Raw genomic sequence first — 17,571 nt, 5'->3', positions numbered from 1 at the left:
AGAGACGTCCATCAAAAGGCACCATCCTTCTCGAATATTCCATGGTGGAAAAAAATGTCTTCATTTCTCTTCACTTGTCGTTCTACATTGCCGCCGCAGCGATCCAGGAATAATGGAAGCACACCATCAAGACCTTGCAGGTAGAAGCAAGCAGACGGAATGGAGTGAGAGAGTTCAGTAGGTACTAAAGTTGAGGCACCCTCTCCGCACCCTTGCTAACCACCTCAGATACAGGTACGTTACAAGTTCCCAACTTCATCGCCGAAGACATCAACGGGGGAGACTTATTAGTCACCAAATTCTTGCAAGAAACGTGCTTCGAACAAGGCAAGTATATGTAATGTAGGACGTCCAGGGGAAGCATGACGAACCTCACCTAGGTAGGTGCCAAGGCCCAGCCTCTTTCGTGACTAGATGTTCCAGGACTTTACTCCCGATAGTGTAGCAACAGCAGAGACTCCATCTACCCGGGTTACTGCAAGAACTAGATACATCATTATTCAACAGATGATGAGTGCAAGGGAACGTGCATTGTACAAGGCCAGCAGGACATCCGGGGAGGAAGTATAACCACTACGCCTAGGTATCGAGTGCAATCGACTGGAAAGACATCTTCACGTAAAAAACCCATTCGAGTCTCGAGCATTATAGCTCAAGTCCCCTACTGTCTATACCAACACTATTCACGACCTCCCTTTCCGTATAAGTATAAGGCACCTTATAAAGACTGCCTCCTACTTACCATTGAAAACACAACCCAACCCAGCAGCACAGTCAAACCACAATAGCAACAAACCCAGAACTTCGGAAGGAAAACAACTACGCCTACGACAATCCAAAGACTTCTCCACGCCGTGCAATCCCTTCCCCCCCACGAACAACATCATCACCATTCAAACCATCAATCAAAAATTCGACCATGTCCTTCAACAACAACAACGCACACCTCACCCCCCAACAACTCCAAACCTACCTCCAAGCTTCTCCGCAACAACAAATGCAAATGCGATACTTGCTAGCCGCGCAGCAACGACGTGCAGCCATGGGTGGCCGTTGTGGCGGTACTACTACTAGTAGTAGAGGAGAATGTACAAATCCCCAGCAACAGCAGCAGCAACAGCAACAGCCACAGCAAGCGAGTAGTAGATCAATGAGCAATAGCGGCGACAGTAACAGTGGAAGCCGTATAAATCCCATGCAGCAACAACAGCAACAAGCTCTAAGAGCAATGCAAGGAGGTAATAATAGTTACACCTACGGCATGCATCCCCTAGCAGGCATAACGACGGGTGGATCTGGATCTGGTGCTGGTGGATACAATTCCCCAACAAGCATAATCGGCGGTAGGATGTTGAATCCTTTTATGATGCAGCAGCAGCAGCAGCAGCGGCTACAGCAGCAGTGGCTACAGCAGCAGTGGCTACAATTACAGGTATTGTTGGCTGCTGCTATGTATGGAGATGAGGGCGATGATGAGGATGAGGATGGCTATTACTACTAAGGTAGTAGGGGTGGTTCGTTATGATTCCAGCAGCAGCAGCAGCAGAATATTGGATGACTGATGTGCAGAGAGAGAGAGGGAGAGGGAGAGGGAGAGAGAGAGAGAGAGAGAGAGAGGAATGTTTTTTTCCCCTTGAGAAGAGAAGCGTTTGGCTGATTGATAGAGGATCATGATAGATAATGTATGTAGATCTTTAACGTTGATTATATCGCTGTCTTTCTTTTAATCGATCCTACTTTATCCTTCAAGTGTTTCACGGCATCTCACATGACTTCTTTTTGCCTGTCCCACATTGGTGGCCAGTACACCCTTCTACCACATGTAAAACGTTCGAGCGTGATTCTTTTTTCCAAGAGCGGCTCGAGATGCGTAAGGGTAGAATAGGTAATACAGATCGACTTTATGTACAAGGCATGAGCACCTCAAAAGAATCAAAATCTATCGCGAGAACGCTATCAGAAATAATGGCCGGCTTTCTAAACCCCCTTCCCCTTTCCTGCTCCTTTTGCAGCTTTTTATCCTCTTTCCTGCACAGCGCCTTTTCAACGCCATGCATTCGAATTAATACTTGCACATGTGCAAAGTTCGTTTGCGCTACCAGGTTTCAGCAATGTACTGTCCAGCCTGAGTCTTGCTCTCCCAAAACTGCTTCGCAGTCTCATAGTCGAGATTGCCCTTGTCCATGGCGACATCAATGAGTGCCGCTTCCACACCTTCGCCCATACCCTTGCTAGACCCGCAGACGAAAATGCGCCCATCCAGTGCGTTGATGACATACCAGACGATATCGGCTTGTTGTCGAACTTCGTCTTGCACATATTTGGCGACTTTGTCGACTTTCTTCGGATCGACCACCTTCGCAGGATCATCGCTGTCCGCATTGTCGAGCACGCCGTCGTCATCTTCAGCGACAGGAGGCAGTGTCTTTGCGCGAGACTGCACCACCTTCTTGATGTCTTTCTCGTGCGCGCCAAGCTCGCCCTTGTATATTTCATCCAGCATAGTATCCCGAATGCCCTGAATGAGCCAAATCTTATTCGCACAGTTCGCATTCTTAAGTCGATTCAGGATGAAGCCGCGGAATGGAGCCATACCGACACCAGCTCCGATGAGTACCATGGGTCCATCGGCGTTGAATTTCTTGGAAAGTGGGTTTGACATGAGTCCGCGAAACATGGGCACATGTAGATTGAGGCGGCGGCCAGCAACGCCTTCTTGGAGCATGAAGCCACGTGCATCAGCCTCCTTTCGCGCCTTTTCATCGTGTTCGATGAACCGCTTGGCGATCCTTTCCATGTATCCTGATCCGACGCCTGACCGTTGACGGCCGTCGAAGTTGCTCGTTTCGTGAATTGTGACTGCCATCTCGATAAGTCTGCGGCCGGCTAGACCCTCTCGGGCAGATGAGACGTGGGGGTCGTTGGAGAGTGAGTAGAAGCGTGGCATGAGCTGGTTAAGAACACCACAGAGCGCCTCGAGCGGCGGCTTCGAAGATGGGAAGGCGTGGAGTAATTGTTGCAGCGTTATATGTGGACCAGTCCTCAGGTCGCAGAAAGTAGCTTGGCCTTGTGCGCTGCAGAGGTACTGTAGGATCTTCTTTTCATTGGGCTCCGAGGCGTGCTCGGCCAGCAGGCTCAATACTGGCTTGGTCGGCGCTGTAGAAGAAATGTCCACAGTCCACGTCAAAATCTCTCTGCGGGTCGACACCAGTTCCCTGGCCTCCTCGTCGCCCCAGATTGTGGGCCATCTTCCTTCGTTGGTTCGCAGGCGAATGGCCTTGTCTCGCTGAAAGCGTGGCACGCCAAGCTGGTTGAGAATGTCCTCCACTACTGCAGGATCGTTGGGTGGACAAATGCCGATGGCGCCTCCGACCTTGAAATCCACACCGCCTTCTTCCGGGTATTCAGTGACATCAATATCAAAGTGAAAGGTTCGCTTCTCGGCACCAGGCTTAGTGAGTTCTCGAGCACCATAGATGGGCGCATTGAAGATGCTGTAGGGCGGATGCGGCTTCATATATTCTGGTGGGTACTCATTGACCTCGTCGGCATCATGCTTGTGCCTGGACTCGTCGGGGAACTTTTCGACAATCGACTGTCGGCGAATCGTTGCAAACGAGACTTTCTGTGCCGGCGGATCTGGAAGCTTGGTGAGCTCCGTGTCCAAGGACAACGATCGGAGGTCGAGATTCAGGGATCGATATGCATCGTTGGCGGGTGTGATGATGGGTGCATATGCAACCTCATCCGTATGTAGTGGCAACGATTCAATCATGCAGCAGCCTTCCCCACAGCAGTACTTTTGCAGAAATTTGGTGCCAGTCCCGTTCCCAATGAGCCTCCTGATGTCGTCCACGTTTCCCGCATATGTCGTGCTGGCTCTCCGCTTCTTCATTGTGGATTGTTCATCACTCAACGACATGCTATTGATACTCTTGATCGAGTCCTCCACGAGATCGCTCGGCTCGGTAAGCGGAGTCGAAGGAGCCTCCGAATCGCTGGTATGGACATCGTCTGTATAGAATCCCAAGCTCTCTCCACTCGACCGGGGATTTGTAGACATTGAGCTCGTGAGATTGCTCAAGCGCAGTTTTTGTTCGACGGTCAAGTTCATGCCTGGAGTGTTGCGAGGCTCTGTCGGTATAGGGTTCGTGGGATCACTCGTCTCGTTGTGGGGAATGTTCTTGTGGCGATGCAGGGTCAGTCCTTTGCCAAAGCCCGAGAAACTATGGCGTCTGTTGGCCGGGCGTGCCAGAGGGTGTAGTGAAGACATGCCGGGGCAAGTCGGGCAGGATGTGGTGTAGGACAAGAGTTATTGTACAAGGAGGGTAGTGGTGCACTGTGCTGACATTGTCAGTGATCGTCAGCGGTAGTAGGAGGTAGTGCAGTGAGGAGGTTTCAAAGCATTAGAAATGCAACGAAATGCGAGGAGAGGACGGTACGGTACCGGTACGGTACGGTGCATTGTAGAGTGGTGATATGTCACTGGGGGGGCAAGACCAGGGCCTCTGGAGGGGGAGATCTGCGCGCCGGCGAACAGAAGACGTCAAGGACTTGCTCTTCCGGCCAGTTAACCCGAGGCCCTGACGCTCGCTCTTTCCGCGTGTTTCGCGGTGGTCACGTGAGGTGGTTGATGATGATACTGCTCCCCTCGCCGATGCACACCGCGGGCGCGCGAGAGGACATGGCAACCGTGTGTGTGAGGCAAGGTCGTCGCACATGATGTGGTCGTGTCCTTCTCGCCGCTTCGGCGGAACCTTCGAATTCGGCGGAGGCGGCGGCGGCGGCGGCGCTGGGCCGCTGGGCTGTTGTGCTGGGCGGGCGTGGCGAAGACGAGAAAGCAAACTCACCTTCTTCCTTCGGCCAGCGTGTGCAGGATTGCTGGCGATGTCGGATCTGATAGCGGATAATGCGCGGTTCGCGAAAGTGGCGGCTCCGTTATTCCCGCTTGAGCACAAAACCAAACTCGAACACAAAAGCGGGGACCGCGGTGATGATGTAGGTACTGTACAAGTAGATGTCAGTGGAAAGAGAGAGAGACCTGAGGGAGAGAGAGAGTGTGTGTGTCGTGGTGTAATGATGATTTCGGCAGGACAGGAGACGGATGCTTCGTCTCGCGGCCGCCAAGATTTCTAATCAGATCGACCGTCACCCCACTTCATTGTTCGTTCTTTTTGTTTCTTTCACTTTTTCTTTTGTGCTTAGCATAACTATCTGCCTAGGTACATGTACGAAATCGTCGCGTCGCCGATGTCCGCGGAGCAGAAACACTGTGTTCGAGCAGGTTGAGTTCTCGACCACCGAGGCACTACAGCCCTGCAGCTACAGGCCACACATCTGGCAGAGACCTCATCCGGCATGCCCCGACCATCGGACACTTCCGCGTATCGCACCGGGTTGACCGGACTAACATTGCTGTGAGCCCGCCAGACTCTTACACATTGAAGGCTTGTGCCGCCAAAGGTGCAAGAACCCACTGAGAGTGCATGATTACATGTACCCTACCTTACGTTGTGTTTCCGCGGAAAAGCTCGCAGCGCTAGGGCGACTCGCTATACTGCCACGTAAGGTACCTAGGCACACAACGTGGAATTGCGAGAAGGGTTCCACTGATGACCCCGAATCCCAGAAATTCGAGAACGCCTCGGAAAATGAGCACTCGAGGTACAACCAGACGTGGGCTTGAGCAGTGGTACTTGAGTTCGGATCTGATAGTAAGTACCGATGCATGAGCCACGAGCTCAAGCCCGGTACTGTAGAGTGTAGATCTGCTATTGCAGGTAACACGGACTCCGGAGGCGAGCCTATGCCCAAAAAGCGGACGTCAATAATGAGCACGATGCGACCCAGGCGCCGCTTCTGCATGCAGTGAATCAAGGATATCAGTCTACAAGCGCTACATGGACACTTGATTTCTGGCTCTTCACCCGGGCAGCATCCAGGACGAGGCGCACCTGCAGCAAGCACATGATGTATGCTGTGCTGTTGGCAGTGCTACCTTACTGTCCTCCTTGATTGCTATGGCCAGATTCACGGCTACGTACATAGGCGTGATGATCAAGATCCATCGTGCACAAGCAGACCCTGGAAGGTTGTGAACTGTTCGTTGCATACCTCTCCCATCCTTTGTCAGCTCTCGGCGAAGACCATCATCAGCCTTGCCGCCGAGTGGACTGTAGCGAGCATACCTACATTAAGGTATGTACGGTAACTACCTATAGGAGGTACATGTAGCACGACCAGTGAGTTGAAATCTGTCGGATCGTACCTCCTAGGAGGTAACACTCCACTCCCTTATATCCCGCTTCTCGTTCTCCTGTGCTGACTCATCCTCCACCTGTTCAAACCGTTCCTTGCGCCTCCGCGCCTCAGTACCTACATGTTTTTGCTTCCACACATTGCCCTCGAGCACCACATAGATCACCGCGATGGACGCCCGAATCGACCGCGACGCGAAACTCAAAGAGTACGCATCGTCATCGCGACTCCCTGCTCAGACATGGTATCAATGGTTTTGGGGCATCCAACCCAAAGGCCCAGCACGATCCACCGATGCTGCGACGAGCGAAGCTGTGAGAAACGCTTTCCTCCAGATGCTCGATCAGACGGAGCCGCCGGAGGTCTTCAAACCGAGTGAGGTCGCTACTCAGCTCAGTAAGGAGCAACTTGCGGAGCTGGGATATACGAAATGGGAGGAGGTTCTCCCGGGTGTATACGAGCTGGCGTTTGAATTGAGGGAATTCGGGGATTGTGAGATTTTGAGAAAGGGAAAGGTTCTTGGGGAAGATGTCACTATCGCAGATCTTGATGGGCCGATTCGAATACGAAGAGTGGTCATGTGAAGGGAGAGTAGTAGGAGCAGGAGGAGGAGCAGGAACAGGAACAGGAACAGGAGCAGGAATAGGAATAGGAGCAGGAGTAGGAGTAGGAGCAGGAGTAGGAGGAATCTGGTCCGCGCATCGGTCAACGACGACGATACATTTCGCATCGCGAATCGGGAATTGGGGATCGGGTCATTTGCAGTTGCGATTCAGCGGAAAGAGAAAGCGTCATTCGTTCAGAACTTCGCAATACGTTTCTGGTACTCTCCTGGGCAAACTCGCTGCTGCGCTTCAATGCTGGCAGACGCACACTTTGTGGGCGGCCCTCGGGCGGACTTGTTCATTAGACGACATCATACAGGTCTATCCAACTTTGTGTGAAGGAAGAGGTTCCGAGAAGTTAGCGAAGCTCGCCTTCGTATCATATCCCAGAGTGTGGTATGAAACTTATGGGCTACAGCCGGAAAGGAGGAGGTAGCCTACATCTCCTGCCTATTTCACTAGTCACCCCGGTTCTGGCATAGCTTGGCGGCATCCCAAGTCAACTACGCTTTCAGGCTTCTTGAGAGGCATCCCAGCGGGTTGTACTGCACAAGTGAAGCTATCCTGCGTCGCCATGCGCATGGCCTCCCAGGCATCGCCACAATCAACGCTGGCAAGGTTCGACAGACAATTGCCAAGTTTGCATTCGCGGCCAGGTTTTACTATAGTACAGGGGTTCACCACTTCGCACTGTCGCTCTGCTCCAACAACCGGCCATTCTACTGATACTAAACTAGCTGAAGGACGCCTGAGTCAGTCTACCGGCGGATGCACGTGGAGGTGAAAACTGAGAATATGCTGAATTACAGACCTCAGGAACTTCAGCTGGCAGACCGACTGTAATCCTGCACTTCAACATACGACTCTGTATCGTGATAGAAGGTTTGCAACTCTTGCATTTTGCTACGTAAATCACACCTTTGAGACGGTATGGAGGTTTGCGTTCGATCACGGCAGGAATTATGCTATGATCGATGTTCCATCATCAGGGTCTCAGAGGTGCAGAAGAGGAAGAGACGGGAATGAGGAAGCTACCAGCTAACAACCATCGTAAGTTCCAACACTTGGAGGATGACAATTCGATAACGATCTCGATTTATAATCGCAAGGGTATATTTTTGCCCCTTACTGTAGTGAGTGTGGTCTGATGCAGAGTAAGCAGGGCCACACATCGGACAATGCCGAACGGTCGTCCACCGAAGCTGGCATTCGCTTATTGGCAATTGCGTCGTTACGAATCATAATGGGTCTGCTAGTACAGACTACCTACTCATGTGGACTTCGCTTCGCAAGTGGACCAGCTGGATGGCGACCTCGTTTGGATCCAAGTTGTACCAGATATGAGGATTATTAATATCACACATCAGGCTATACACGTGCTCCCACATGTAACGCACCGATGTATCGGGTCCAACCGTCCAAGAACCAAGCACCGAAACCCATCAACATGCTACGAAAAAGGAGCTTCCACATTAGGGTAGGAACCGACGCGAGCCGGTGGTCTGGCTCAGGCATGAGCTCTCGGCCCGTGCCGACCACGTTCAGAATGGAGAGGGTCGCTCACTCAGCCGCATTGTAGGAGGTAGGCGGCTTGGCCCGCGGACTGACTCTGCATGGGCTTAGGTTGCTTAGGGCTGAGGACGAGAGGCTAAGGTACAGTAATCAGCACAAGGCAAACTGTTCGCTGACTCGCTGTGGACACCGCAGCCGAACTTTTCAACAATGTTTGATGTTGTAGACGATTGTGGCACCGTAGTACAGCGTCTTCAAATGGGGGAGTGGGAGTGGGCCGCCCGTGGATTGCAACCAATCCGCGACTTCAGCTTGGCGGACCGCGCCGACTTACAATCCTTCCAGCCGCGGTTGCTATCACTCTGTGACCACGCAGCGTCACTCCAACTACCTACAGGAAATCAACAACGTGAGCGAGACATGATTGGACGAGCTATCGACACGCAATATGGACGCTGCTGCGTACCGAACAGATTCGAAACAATTTTGTGCACCGTAATGTCGACACAGCGCACGCGCACAGAGGCACCGGAGGCCAGTCCGTGAATCGCCTACCTTTTTGGGTCATAGTCCCGCGACAGCAGCGACCAAACTACGCAGTACGTACCACGCGAGATCCAGACACGGTGGACCTGCATTGCCGTCGTCTCAAGTTAGTTGCACTCCGTTTTCCAAGCCGCGTCGTTCTACTGGGCAGACTGCCCTCAATATGGCAGTCAGGGGGGCAGTACCGTTCTCATCTTATATCGTTGAGTACTTAAAGATGTCGAAAGGGTGTAGCATCTCGTCTTGAGCAAGCAAGCTCACCACTTCGTTCTCCATCTTACACCGCACCTCCACCATGCTTGCTCAAGCTCTGCTCACGTTGGCGCTGGTCGTCAGTCCTCTTTCCCAGGCACAGTCTGTCATTGGCAAGGCCCCAGGCTTTGCAACTGGTACTACTGGCGGAGCTGGTGGCAAAACTGTCACCCCAACCACAACCGGCGAGCTTGTCAAGTACCTCACATCCAATGATGCGTTGACCATCGTCTTAACGAAGACCTTTGACTTCACTGGCACCGAAGGTACTGTCACGGAGACCGGCTGTGCGCCCTGGGGCACCGGTTCTGGATGTCAACTTGCCATTAACGCAAACAACTGGTGCGGCGACTACAAAGCTGGAGCAGGCAAGGTGCAGGTGACATACGACAAAGCCGGAACATCAGGCATCCGAGTGAAGAGCAACAAGAGCATCATTGGCACAGGCACCAAGGGCGTCATCAAGGGCAAAGGCCTGGACATTTCGAATGGTGTCAGCAATGTCATTATCCAGAACGTTCAAATCACCAACCTCAACCCCAAGTACGTTCATCCTGATAACAACAGAATCCGGGTTCCTCGTTCTATGGGAGCATCCACGCTGACCTTCGGTGCCATCTAGATATGTCTGGGGTGGAGACGCAATCACACTCAACGGCGCCTCCAAGGTGTGGATCGATCACGTCAAAGTAAGAAAGAGCTCCATCACAATTCTTCCATTACCAACTTCATACTAACCCATTCGCCCCTCTCCCTTCCAGATCAACCTCATCGGCCGCATGATGATCGTAGCAGGCTACAAGACCAACAAGGGAGTTGCCATCACCAACAGCGAATTCGACGGCAAATCTACCTACTCCACCAGCTGCGACGGACAACACTACTGGGGACTCTACCTCACCGGCGAAAACGACCTAATCACCTTCAAAGGAAACTACATTCACCACACATCCGGCCGCTCGCCCAAAATCGACAAAGGAACCGTCCTCCATGCTGCCAACAACTACTGGTCCAACAACTCGGGCCACGCCTTTGAAGGAGATTCCTCCACCTACGTTCTCATCGAAGGCTCGACATTTGATAACGTCGCCGCCTGCGAGCAAGGTTTCAACGGAAACGTCTTTGCCCCGACCGCAGTGGCGGGTGCATGCTCGAGCACCATGGGGAGGACGTGCCCAAAGAACTCGTACAAGAGCTCGGGAAAACAATTGAAGGATCGCAATGGTCAGGCCAGTTTGAACAAACTAAAAGGTTTGACCTTGGTCGCTGCGGATGCGGATGCGAGTAAAGTGCCGTCGACGGCTGGTGTGGGGAAGTTGTAATCATGATTTAATGATATATATGAGTGGGGGATTTCTTCTTATGCCTAGGTACAGGTACCTTATATATTTATGTACATACCGTTACAGGGCGCTGCGCTGCTTTGACTGAACAGCTTTGAAGATGTCATGGAAAGTAGGGATGTGGACGGACGGCCCCGCTGTAGATACATATCGACAGGGATCCCACTACGACTGCACACAGTGCACAGTCACCACAGTGCATAACTGCATGCTCCACATCATCTCCACCCCCCCCACACCCCCTCCGAGCTCTTTGGTTGTGATTGTCGTCTGTACCTAGGAGGTATCGTCAATGGCGAGATTGGCTTATCTGCACCAAAAGAAAAGGGGGACTACATGTACGTGTAACCTGTTGCGATGAATATACGAAAATTTCAAATAAACACACCACTACTAAAGCTATCCGGATCATTGAGCCAGCCACCCAGCGCCCAGCAGATTACCGCCGCACCAGTGCTTTGCTTGCTCACTAATGCATGTCGTTGGTTTTCGTTACGTCGTAGACTGCTGGCAAGCAATGCACGTATGCCTGTCTCTCTATTCCATTCCCAGGTTGTCGCTATGAATGTCGTGCCTGTCTGTAACTGATCGCTCTTCGCTTGAACGCTGCCTCTTTTTCAAATTTCTAGCCTCACTGATGCTGCTGCAGTCCATATCTCTTTTGCTCATCCACGGACATTCTAGTGCCGATATCTGCGACCGTCGCGATCAATGATGATTTCGCGCTCGTAGATGCGCTCGTCATAAGCAGATTTTGGTGGTGCTGGTACCGGAGGAGGAGGTGGTGCTATCATCTTGGGACGAGCTTCACGCTGCTCCCTCTGCCACTGAAGCTCGCGTATACGCTCACGGCGCTCCCGCTTGATGTCTTCGGTCACTTCCACCAGATGGAGTACGTCTTCCTACGCGGCTGTTAGTACATGTGCACGTTTATCACGCTGGTGAGGAGTCTGCTTACATATTTTAGGTATTCCATCACATAGAAGTGCTCATCACTCTCTTCATACTCATAGCCCATCTCCTCGATGGCTTCCTTGATCACCAAGTCTTTGGTGACTTCAGTCCACATCTTGTCGCGCTTCTTATGGCTACTGCCGCCCGTACGCCGATCCATCGTGATCTTGATCTCCTCCTTGGTTTCTCTCCGTTCTTCGCGTGGCGGAGGAGGCGCGGGTGCTGGAAGCGGTGGCGGGGATGCGTATCCATTACCGTATGGGGTCTCGTAGACACGATCACCCGAGATGAATTTGCCACGCCTCTCACCATTGTAACGTCCCCAAGTGATTTCTTGAGCTCCGCCACCGATCCCGTCCATTCGGACACGCTCAGTTCCGGGAGGGATGTCGACAAGGCCCCAATCTCTCGTCGCACCATTGTACGCTTCGCCGGGATATGCCCGAGACGAGATCTTGCGGTTGTAGTACTCTGCCTCTTCGTCAAGTTCGTCTTCATAATGACGGTGGCTGCGTGAGGGTGAGCGCCGACGTGTAGCGACACTCATAGATCGCTTCCGATCGATGCTGACTGAACGGCGGCGCTCGACAACACGATCCTCACGGTCCCAGGAGTCCTTTTCAATGGTAAAATCCTCTTCGTATGCTTTACCATTACGCATACCTTTGCGGTGAATTTCAATCTCCAGGTTGTCTTCTCTGGTCTCCGGTGGCGGTGGGCTCGGCGGTGCAGGAGCTGGAGGTGGAGGAGGAGGTGTTGGTGATCGAGCACGCTCAACGCCGTGGTCAATGTGGCGGTGATGAGTGATTACTTCTTGAATGATTGGTGGTCGATAGATGGGCTCTAATGGTGGTGGAGGCGGCGGCGAAGGCTCTGGAGTTGGCTCGCGAGGCGGTTCCGGTTCTGGTTCTGGCGAGGGAGTGCGCTCCTTTCTTCTTCGGATGATGATCTCTTCTTTCTCGTAGTCTCGTGGTGGAGGTGGCGAGGGTGTTCGTGGTCTGCGCACTATCCACTCTTCCTCCTTCCTGGCAATGAGCTGAGGCCGACTCGCAGAGCGATGACGGGGCGGAGGAGCGCTGCTCTCGCGTATTTTGATCTCATCGAAAGTGGCACGTCCACGTCCTGGTGGAGAGCGGCGCTCACGAAAGATGATTTCTTCTCGGTCCATCTCTCCTCGCTCACTGCGTGGCGGGGCTGGTGAGCGTCGCTCTCGGATGTCAATCTCCTCCCTTTCAACTCGCGAACGCGGTGGCGGCGGTGCAGCGCTACGCTCACGCTCGCGAATGTCAATCTCAGTTCTCTCGACCGGTTTTGAAGGTGGTGGGCCAGGTCTCTCGCCACCTCCTCGTCTGAAGCGAATCTCCTCGATAGGTGGCGGCGCTTCACTACGAGGTGGTGATGGTCGGCGCTCACGTTCATCGTGAGTGATTCTGATATCGATCTCTTCCTTCTCACCACCTCGCTCACGGGGTGGGGGCCGTGATCGTGTACGTTCCCTGAATATGATCTCCTCCTTTTCGTCTGCCTGGGTTTCTGGATATGGTGGTCGTCGCTCCCGCTCGCGCTCTCGAAACACAATTTTGGTCTCCTCTTCGCTTCTTTCTGGGGCGGGGCGACTACGCGCGGACTCTACACTGCGTCGCCGTCTCGTTGGGGCTCTGCTTGAGGCGTCATCCTCGCGTCTCTCTTCGCGAATGACCAACTGCCCTGAAGACGACGACTTGCCATAATCCTCTCGCAAGAAGTCTGGCAGGCGAGGCCCACGACGCTCACTCACGACGGTATCTCGTTCCTTGACCAGCGTCTCTTGACGGGGTCGTCGTTCGTCTGGATATCGTTCGCGGGTGATGTCCACCTCCAGGTCGTCGTAGTCACGATCTCGGCGGGGACGTCGGTAAAACTCGCTCTGGCTGTCGTCGTAGCGGTCGGCCACCGGATATTCTCGCGGGTGCCGAGACATGTTTACAGCACAGGCTAGCGGCGGGTAAGATGAAGTGGAGTGAAAGAGGCGGTAGTTGGAGTTATGACTGGTTGTTGATCGACCAGATCAGATGGACCACCATCGACGTGTCCGCGCGCAGATGCAGGCGGGCGGGCGGGGAGGCAGGCAGGAAGGTGAGGTAGTTGGTGTCCAGTGCCTTCTGTGGTGTCAGGTGAGCAGCTGATGCTCTTGAGCAGCAGTTGCTGGTGTGAGGGTGGGTGTGGGTGTGGGTGTGAATGTGGATGTAGCGGGCAGCGGGCAGGTCCAGCTGCTTGTCCTCTCCCCTTCTTTCTCTCTCGCTCACTCTCACTCTCTCTCTTCCTCTCTCTCACTCTCCTCTCCCTCGGGCGGTGAGGTGTCGGAACTGCAAGCGAATGCAGGAACAAACGGTAATACCAGTGATGCTCGCTGGCAGCGGCAGTGGCTGGAGCGGAAGCGGCAGTGGTGGCGGTGGGAGGTGAAGTCAACGGCAAAGGCAAAGATGGCACACTGACTTGCACGTACCAGAGAGTTGGATGGCGGGCAGTAGTCAGGTAGTAAAACAGGAAGGTCAGGTCAGGTAGTGAGTGGGCGCGCAAGCGAGCAGCGGCAGCAAGAGATGGAGCTACTAGAACTACTCGTAACTCAGCTACCTTACCTAGATGATGCCTCCTGGAACATTACGTCCGCCCCGCTCACATTACACCCTCTGGCGACGACGACGGCATTTGGGTTGGGCGGTTGGCGGGTTCGCTTTCTTCATCGATATGGTCCTGTCCTCTCCTGTCCTGTCCCGTCCTGTCCTATCCCGTCCCAGCATCAATCCTGTCCTGTCACGCTGTTCATTGACATTCAGCCCGCCCGCGCACCCGCCCGCCTGGTGGAGGCATCGCATCCTAGGCCTGCACACATCATCGGGCACATCACGCACAGTTCTCTCACCCAGAATGACGTCGGCCTGCGTCTGGCGATGGGCACCCACCACGCGCTGGGCAGCCATTTCGTTTCCATGAGGTGATTACATAACCGTATGTACAGGTATCAGCCTAGGTACCTTACCAGATAAGGTACTACATGTGCCTCTCCACAGTCCTCACTGTTCGTCGTCCGTGAAACACTTCCGCCATGCCCGGGACGCACATCTGCTTTTTCCCTCCTAGCCCGCATGAAACAACGCATTCCGACTCCCACCCCGAACCTTGACCTGTTGCCGTACAGTAGTAGGAGGTAGTACCCAGTACCCGTAAGCTATCCGCTGCTCTTCCCCCCGGGGGCCGTCTTGCGCATCTCGCACATGGACGAGGAATCCTTGTTATTGATCGTGTCGGGTTCGGCGATGGCGATGGCGATGGCGAAGTCCAGCCTCTGCAGCCCAATCTGCAACCAGTCCACCCCAGCCCAGCCCAGCCTCCTCCTTCTCCTCCCACAACAACAATCATCATCTGTATTCTAGTGACCTGGAGGCTGGAGCTGTCGGGCTGCAGCGGTGACGTCTTGGGCTGAATCGCAAGCCTGTTTTGCCGCACCAACACCTCACTTCTCCGTAAGGTGCCCAAACATCTATCATGGCCATGGCTGATGATCTGCCGTCGGGCCTTCCATTCCCAAAAGCCGGTCAGTGCGAAGCGAGTTCATCTGTCTTATCTTGCAGAAGCCCGTCCCGTCCACTCCAGCACTCCTCCTATGAGTATGGCCCATGTACAGCACTGAACGGGAGAAGATGTGCTCGACGCTACAGGTACATTATTGCAAACAGAGTGAATTGTACAATACACCATCATGCGACCATGAGCCGCAATTCAGTCCCGGTGTTGAGGTAAGGTAAGCCTAGTAGGGTGAGGATGGGAGGGAAGGTACAGTGTGCTCCCTTTCCTGCTCCATCAAGCAAAGTGGACACTGTTCATTGATCCACATTTGCTGCGACCAAAAGGCTGCGATACCAACACGATAGAAGATTGAATCCCAAGACCACGAAAAGTACGAATTTGAATCCATGGCCAAGCCCCAGGTCCGGCAAAAAGAGCTTGTTGTGCTCGACGGACGCACTCTCGAAGGCGGCGGCCAGCTGGTGCGCATTGCCTTCTGCCTATCAGCACTGACAGGCACACCAGTACAAGTCAATGACATTCGAGGCAAGAGAAGTGGTAGTGGCGGCTTAAAACCACAACACCTCGCCTGTGTGCAATGGCTGGCCCAGGCATGCAACGCTCGTTTGTCCGGCGCTGAGAAAGGAAGCAAGACGCTCACTATGGCTCCGGGCCAAGGACAGCCAATGCAGAGTGGGCTGCCATCGGTTTTCCAGAAGAGTTCATCCCTAGGAGACGAAACCCGACCGTTCTACGAATGCCATGTCGATATCGGCACTGCTGGAAGTACCAGCTTGGCTTTGCAAGCCATACTGCCTTTCCTTCTCTTTGCGAAACTGCCAACTGAGTCGACCATCTATCTACGTGTCAGTGGAGGCACAAATGTGTCCGGCTCGCCATCCTACGAGTACATCAGATATGTGCTCCTTCCGACCCTTGCCCGCATAGGTTTTCCCGTCATGCAAGTGGTTTTGGAGAAACGTAGCTGGAATCAAGGCGCATCAGGCATCGGAAGTTTCACACTCCAAATCCCTCCTCGATCTGGAATGCCTCTGCCGGCTTTCAGATATGCACCCCAAACCCTCACAGCCGCACCAGCCAAACCGACCAACTTACGTGCGATATTCATTGCGCCCTCATCTTGCCACGAGCATTTCCGCAAGATTCTACTTCCCGCACTTGTGCATAACTTTGGTCATTGCATTCTACCCGACACCAGCTCAGACTCCAACAAGAAACTCATGATCGAGTGCGAGGACAGCCAGCATGATAAGCGTATGTACTTTATCCTCATCGCCACAGTTCCTTCGGCAGACGAGAAATGCTCATCATATATACTCGCGCGCGACTGGCTTTACGAGCGGAAAATATCCTGTCAACTACGAGCTACCACGGAAATGGTCGAAGGTGTCACCAAAAACCTTGCAGAAGAATGGTGTTCTGGGACGTGGGTCGATGAGCACATGCGAGATCAACTCGTGATCTTTCAGGCTTTGGCCCAGGGAAGAGCTGAGGTGTTTCCTGGGTGGAAGGACGGTGATATGGAGCGGTTGAGAGAAGCTAGCCTGCATGCGAAGACGGCGGAGTGGGTTGCGAAGCAGATTCTTGGCGTGACGTTTGATCGGGGAGGGTATTGTGAAGGTGCTGGTTATGGGTCTGCGTAGGGGTCTGTCTCGGGGATCGCCAGCTGCACCGGTACATGTAAGGTACCTACATGTATGTATCGGCATTCAGTGTCGCTTTTCCCATCTGTCAAGTGTCAAACACCTCAGTCAATCCGTCAGGCTTCAGCTGTAATAATGAGTAATAACACCTGCCCGCCTTTCCAATCTCCAATGCCAAGCCGACATGCGCGGCTGATGCCCGATTTGCCGACTCCAATTTTGGCGGCGGTGCGACACACAGGCATGCATGGTCTGGTCTGGTCTGGTCATGCGGGCTCAGCTCGTACGACGGGATGGATGTTGCTTGTTGGAGGCCACACCTAAGGTACCGTAGCCTCGCAATTTATCGATCTAGACTGTCGCCCGCCCGCTAAGTATGCCAGATGATCCATCATATCCATTATTCATTGTGATTGTATTTGATTGATGGGACCAGCGGTGAGCATGCTGTATGTACCTACATTAGGTAGACTCATGTAATAAATATCATACTGCAGGTCTTGTATTCTTGGAACGCGCGGGATGAGCAGAGCACGGTACATACATACCTCAGGTACCTGTAGGTGCCTACCTACCTGACCTTATCATCCGCATGAATATTTTCAGCAAGCAATAATGCTCTCTCGCTGCAGTCTTTGAGATGAAAGTGATACCAGCTGGTATAGGAGGCGGTCGGAGATGTTGTCGTGATCCATTTCCAGCTTCATTAGATAATCCTCAACACAACTAAGGTAGGAGGTACAGGGCACACCTCCTACTACTGTAGAGGATTGGATATGGATAAGAAGTTTAAGAACTAACCTTGTCCCTGCATACAACTCGGGGCATTGGGGAATGCTAGCCCAATGCCGGCTAGCGGCTTGCGAATCGCCCACGTCAAACACGTCAAAG

At 53.2% G+C, this 17,571-nt stretch overlaps 8 protein-coding genes across 8 annotated transcripts; 5 read left to right on the top strand and 3 right to left on the bottom strand.

Moving 5' to 3' along the window:
* The first annotated feature begins 14 nt into the window (after window positions 1-14).
* SEPMUDRAFT_125005 (uncharacterized protein) lies at window positions 15-861 on the top strand. The gene is made up of 2 exons (XM_016901946.1): window positions 15-177; window positions 235-861. Exon 2 carries the CDS (start codon window positions 415-417, stop codon window positions 568-570), a length of 156 nt encoding a protein of 51 aa, XP_016761268.1. The 5' UTR covers window positions 15-177; window positions 235-414; the 3' UTR covers window positions 571-861.
* Window positions 862-962: 101 nt separating this feature from the next.
* SEPMUDRAFT_148525 (uncharacterized protein) lies at window positions 963-1,555 on the top strand. Its single transcript, XM_016904975.1, has one exon. The coding sequence runs from the start codon at window positions 998-1,000 to the stop codon at window positions 1,499-1,501; it is 504 nt and encodes a 167-aa protein (XP_016761267.1). The 5' UTR covers window positions 963-997; the 3' UTR covers window positions 1,502-1,555.
* Window positions 1,556-1,871: 316 nt separating this feature from the next.
* SEPMUDRAFT_148524 (FAD_binding_1-domain-containing protein) lies at window positions 1,872-5,024 on the bottom strand. Its single transcript, XM_016904974.1, has 2 exons — window positions 4,851-5,024; window positions 1,872-4,339 (listed from the first exon to the last, which is right to left on the bottom strand). Exon 2 carries the CDS (start codon window positions 4,271-4,273, stop codon window positions 2,096-2,098), a length of 2,178 nt encoding a protein of 725 aa, XP_016761266.1. The 5' UTR covers window positions 4,274-4,339; window positions 4,851-5,024; the 3' UTR covers window positions 1,872-2,095.
* Window positions 5,025-5,357: 333 nt separating this feature from the next.
* On the bottom strand, window positions 5,358-5,882 carry SEPMUDRAFT_125000 (uncharacterized protein). Its single transcript, XM_016901945.1, has 2 exons — window positions 5,630-5,882; window positions 5,358-5,564 (listed from the first exon to the last, which is right to left on the bottom strand). Exons 1-2 carry the CDS (start codon window positions 5,863-5,865, stop codon window positions 5,540-5,542), a joined length of 261 nt encoding a protein of 86 aa, XP_016761265.1. The 5' UTR covers window positions 5,866-5,882; the 3' UTR covers window positions 5,358-5,539.
* Window positions 5,883-6,339: 457 nt separating this feature from the next.
* SEPMUDRAFT_148522 (polysaccharide lyase family 1 protein) lies at window positions 6,340-10,521 on the top strand. Its single transcript, XM_016904973.1, has 4 exons — window positions 6,340-7,973; window positions 8,026-9,716; window positions 9,796-9,862; window positions 9,935-10,521. Exons 2-4 carry the CDS (start codon window positions 9,217-9,219, stop codon window positions 10,493-10,495), a joined length of 1,128 nt encoding a protein of 375 aa, XP_016761263.1. The 5' UTR covers window positions 6,340-7,973; window positions 8,026-9,216; the 3' UTR covers window positions 10,496-10,521.
* Window positions 6,594-6,842, top strand: SEPMUDRAFT_41942 (uncharacterized protein; the record flags this gene model as incomplete). Its single annotated transcript, XM_016908847.1, has 1 exon — window positions 6,594-6,842. One exon carries the CDS (start codon window positions 6,594-6,596, stop codon window positions 6,840-6,842), a length of 249 nt encoding a protein of 82 aa, XP_016761264.1.
* A 333-nt stretch (window positions 10,522-10,854) lies between the features above and the next one.
* SEPMUDRAFT_148519 (uncharacterized protein) lies at window positions 10,855-13,961 on the bottom strand. The gene is made up of 2 exons (XM_016904972.1): window positions 11,475-13,961; window positions 10,855-11,418 (listed from the first exon to the last, which is right to left on the bottom strand). The coding sequence occupies exons 1-2, from the start codon at window positions 13,428-13,430 to the stop codon at window positions 11,197-11,199; spliced, it is 2,178 nt and encodes a 725-aa protein (XP_016761262.1). The 5' UTR covers window positions 13,431-13,961; the 3' UTR covers window positions 10,855-11,196.
* A 1,178-nt stretch (window positions 13,962-15,139) lies between these two features.
* Window positions 15,140-16,703, top strand: SEPMUDRAFT_148518 (RNA 3'-terminal phosphate cyclase). The gene is made up of 2 exons (XM_016904971.1): window positions 15,140-15,251; window positions 15,361-16,703. The coding sequence occupies exon 2, from the start codon at window positions 15,424-15,426 to the stop codon at window positions 16,678-16,680; it is 1,257 nt and encodes a 418-aa protein (XP_016761261.1). The 5' UTR covers window positions 15,140-15,251; window positions 15,361-15,423; the 3' UTR covers window positions 16,681-16,703.
* Window positions 16,704-17,571: the final 868 nt, after the last annotated feature.

The sequence above is a fragment of the Sphaerulina musiva genome (assembly GCF_000320565.1).
Source record: "Sphaerulina musiva SO2202 unplaced genomic scaffold SEPMUscaffold_4, whole genome shotgun sequence".
In the NCBI taxonomy this organism is placed as follows: domain Eukaryota; kingdom Fungi; phylum Ascomycota; class Dothideomycetes; order Mycosphaerellales; family Mycosphaerellaceae; genus Sphaerulina; species Sphaerulina musiva.
Note: the sequence above shows the minus strand (reverse complement) of the source record. Positions and strands in the feature narration are given on the sequence as shown.

Excerpts from the sequence above, each read along its gene's own strand:
- SEPMUDRAFT_148525 (XM_016904975.1), top strand. The coding sequence starts at position 998 with ATGCAAATGCGATACTTGCTAGCCGCGCAGCAACGACGTGCAGCCATG.
- SEPMUDRAFT_125000 (XM_016901945.1), bottom strand. The coding sequence starts at position 5,865 with ATGCAGAAGCGGCGCCTGGGTCGCATCGTGCTCATTATTGACGTCCGC. Across the intron at positions 5,565-5,629 it reads TCCGAGGCGTTCTCGAATTT|GTGGCAGTATAGCGAGTCGC; the intron begins CTGGGATTCGGG and ends TAGGTACCTTAC.
- SEPMUDRAFT_125005 (XM_016901946.1), top strand. The coding sequence starts at position 415 with ATGTTCCAGGACTTTACTCCCGATAGTGTAGCAACAGCAGAGACTCCA.
- SEPMUDRAFT_148522 (XM_016904973.1), top strand. The coding sequence starts at position 9,217 with ATGCTTGCTCAAGCTCTGCTCACGTTGGCGCTGGTCGTCAGTCCTCTT. Across the intron at positions 9,717-9,795 it reads ATCACCAACCTCAACCCCAA|ATATGTCTGGGGTGGAGACG; the intron begins GTACGTTCATCC and ends GGTGCCATCTAG. Across the intron at positions 9,863-9,934 it reads TGTGGATCGATCACGTCAAA|ATCAACCTCATCGGCCGCAT; the intron begins GTAAGAAAGAGC and ends TCTCCCTTCCAG.
- SEPMUDRAFT_148518 (XM_016904971.1), top strand. The coding sequence starts at position 15,424 with ATGGCCAAGCCCCAGGTCCGGCAAAAAGAGCTTGTTGTGCTCGACGGA.
- SEPMUDRAFT_148524 (XM_016904974.1), bottom strand. The coding sequence starts at position 4,273 with ATGTCTTCACTACACCCTCTGGCACGCCCGGCCAACAGACGCCATAGT.
- SEPMUDRAFT_148519 (XM_016904972.1), bottom strand. The coding sequence starts at position 13,430 with ATGTCTCGGCACCCGCGAGAATATCCGGTGGCCGACCGCTACGACGAC. Across the intron at positions 11,419-11,474 it reads TGATGGAATACCTAAAATAT|GAAGACGTACTCCATCTGGT; the intron begins GTAAGCAGACTC and ends ACAGCCGCGTAG.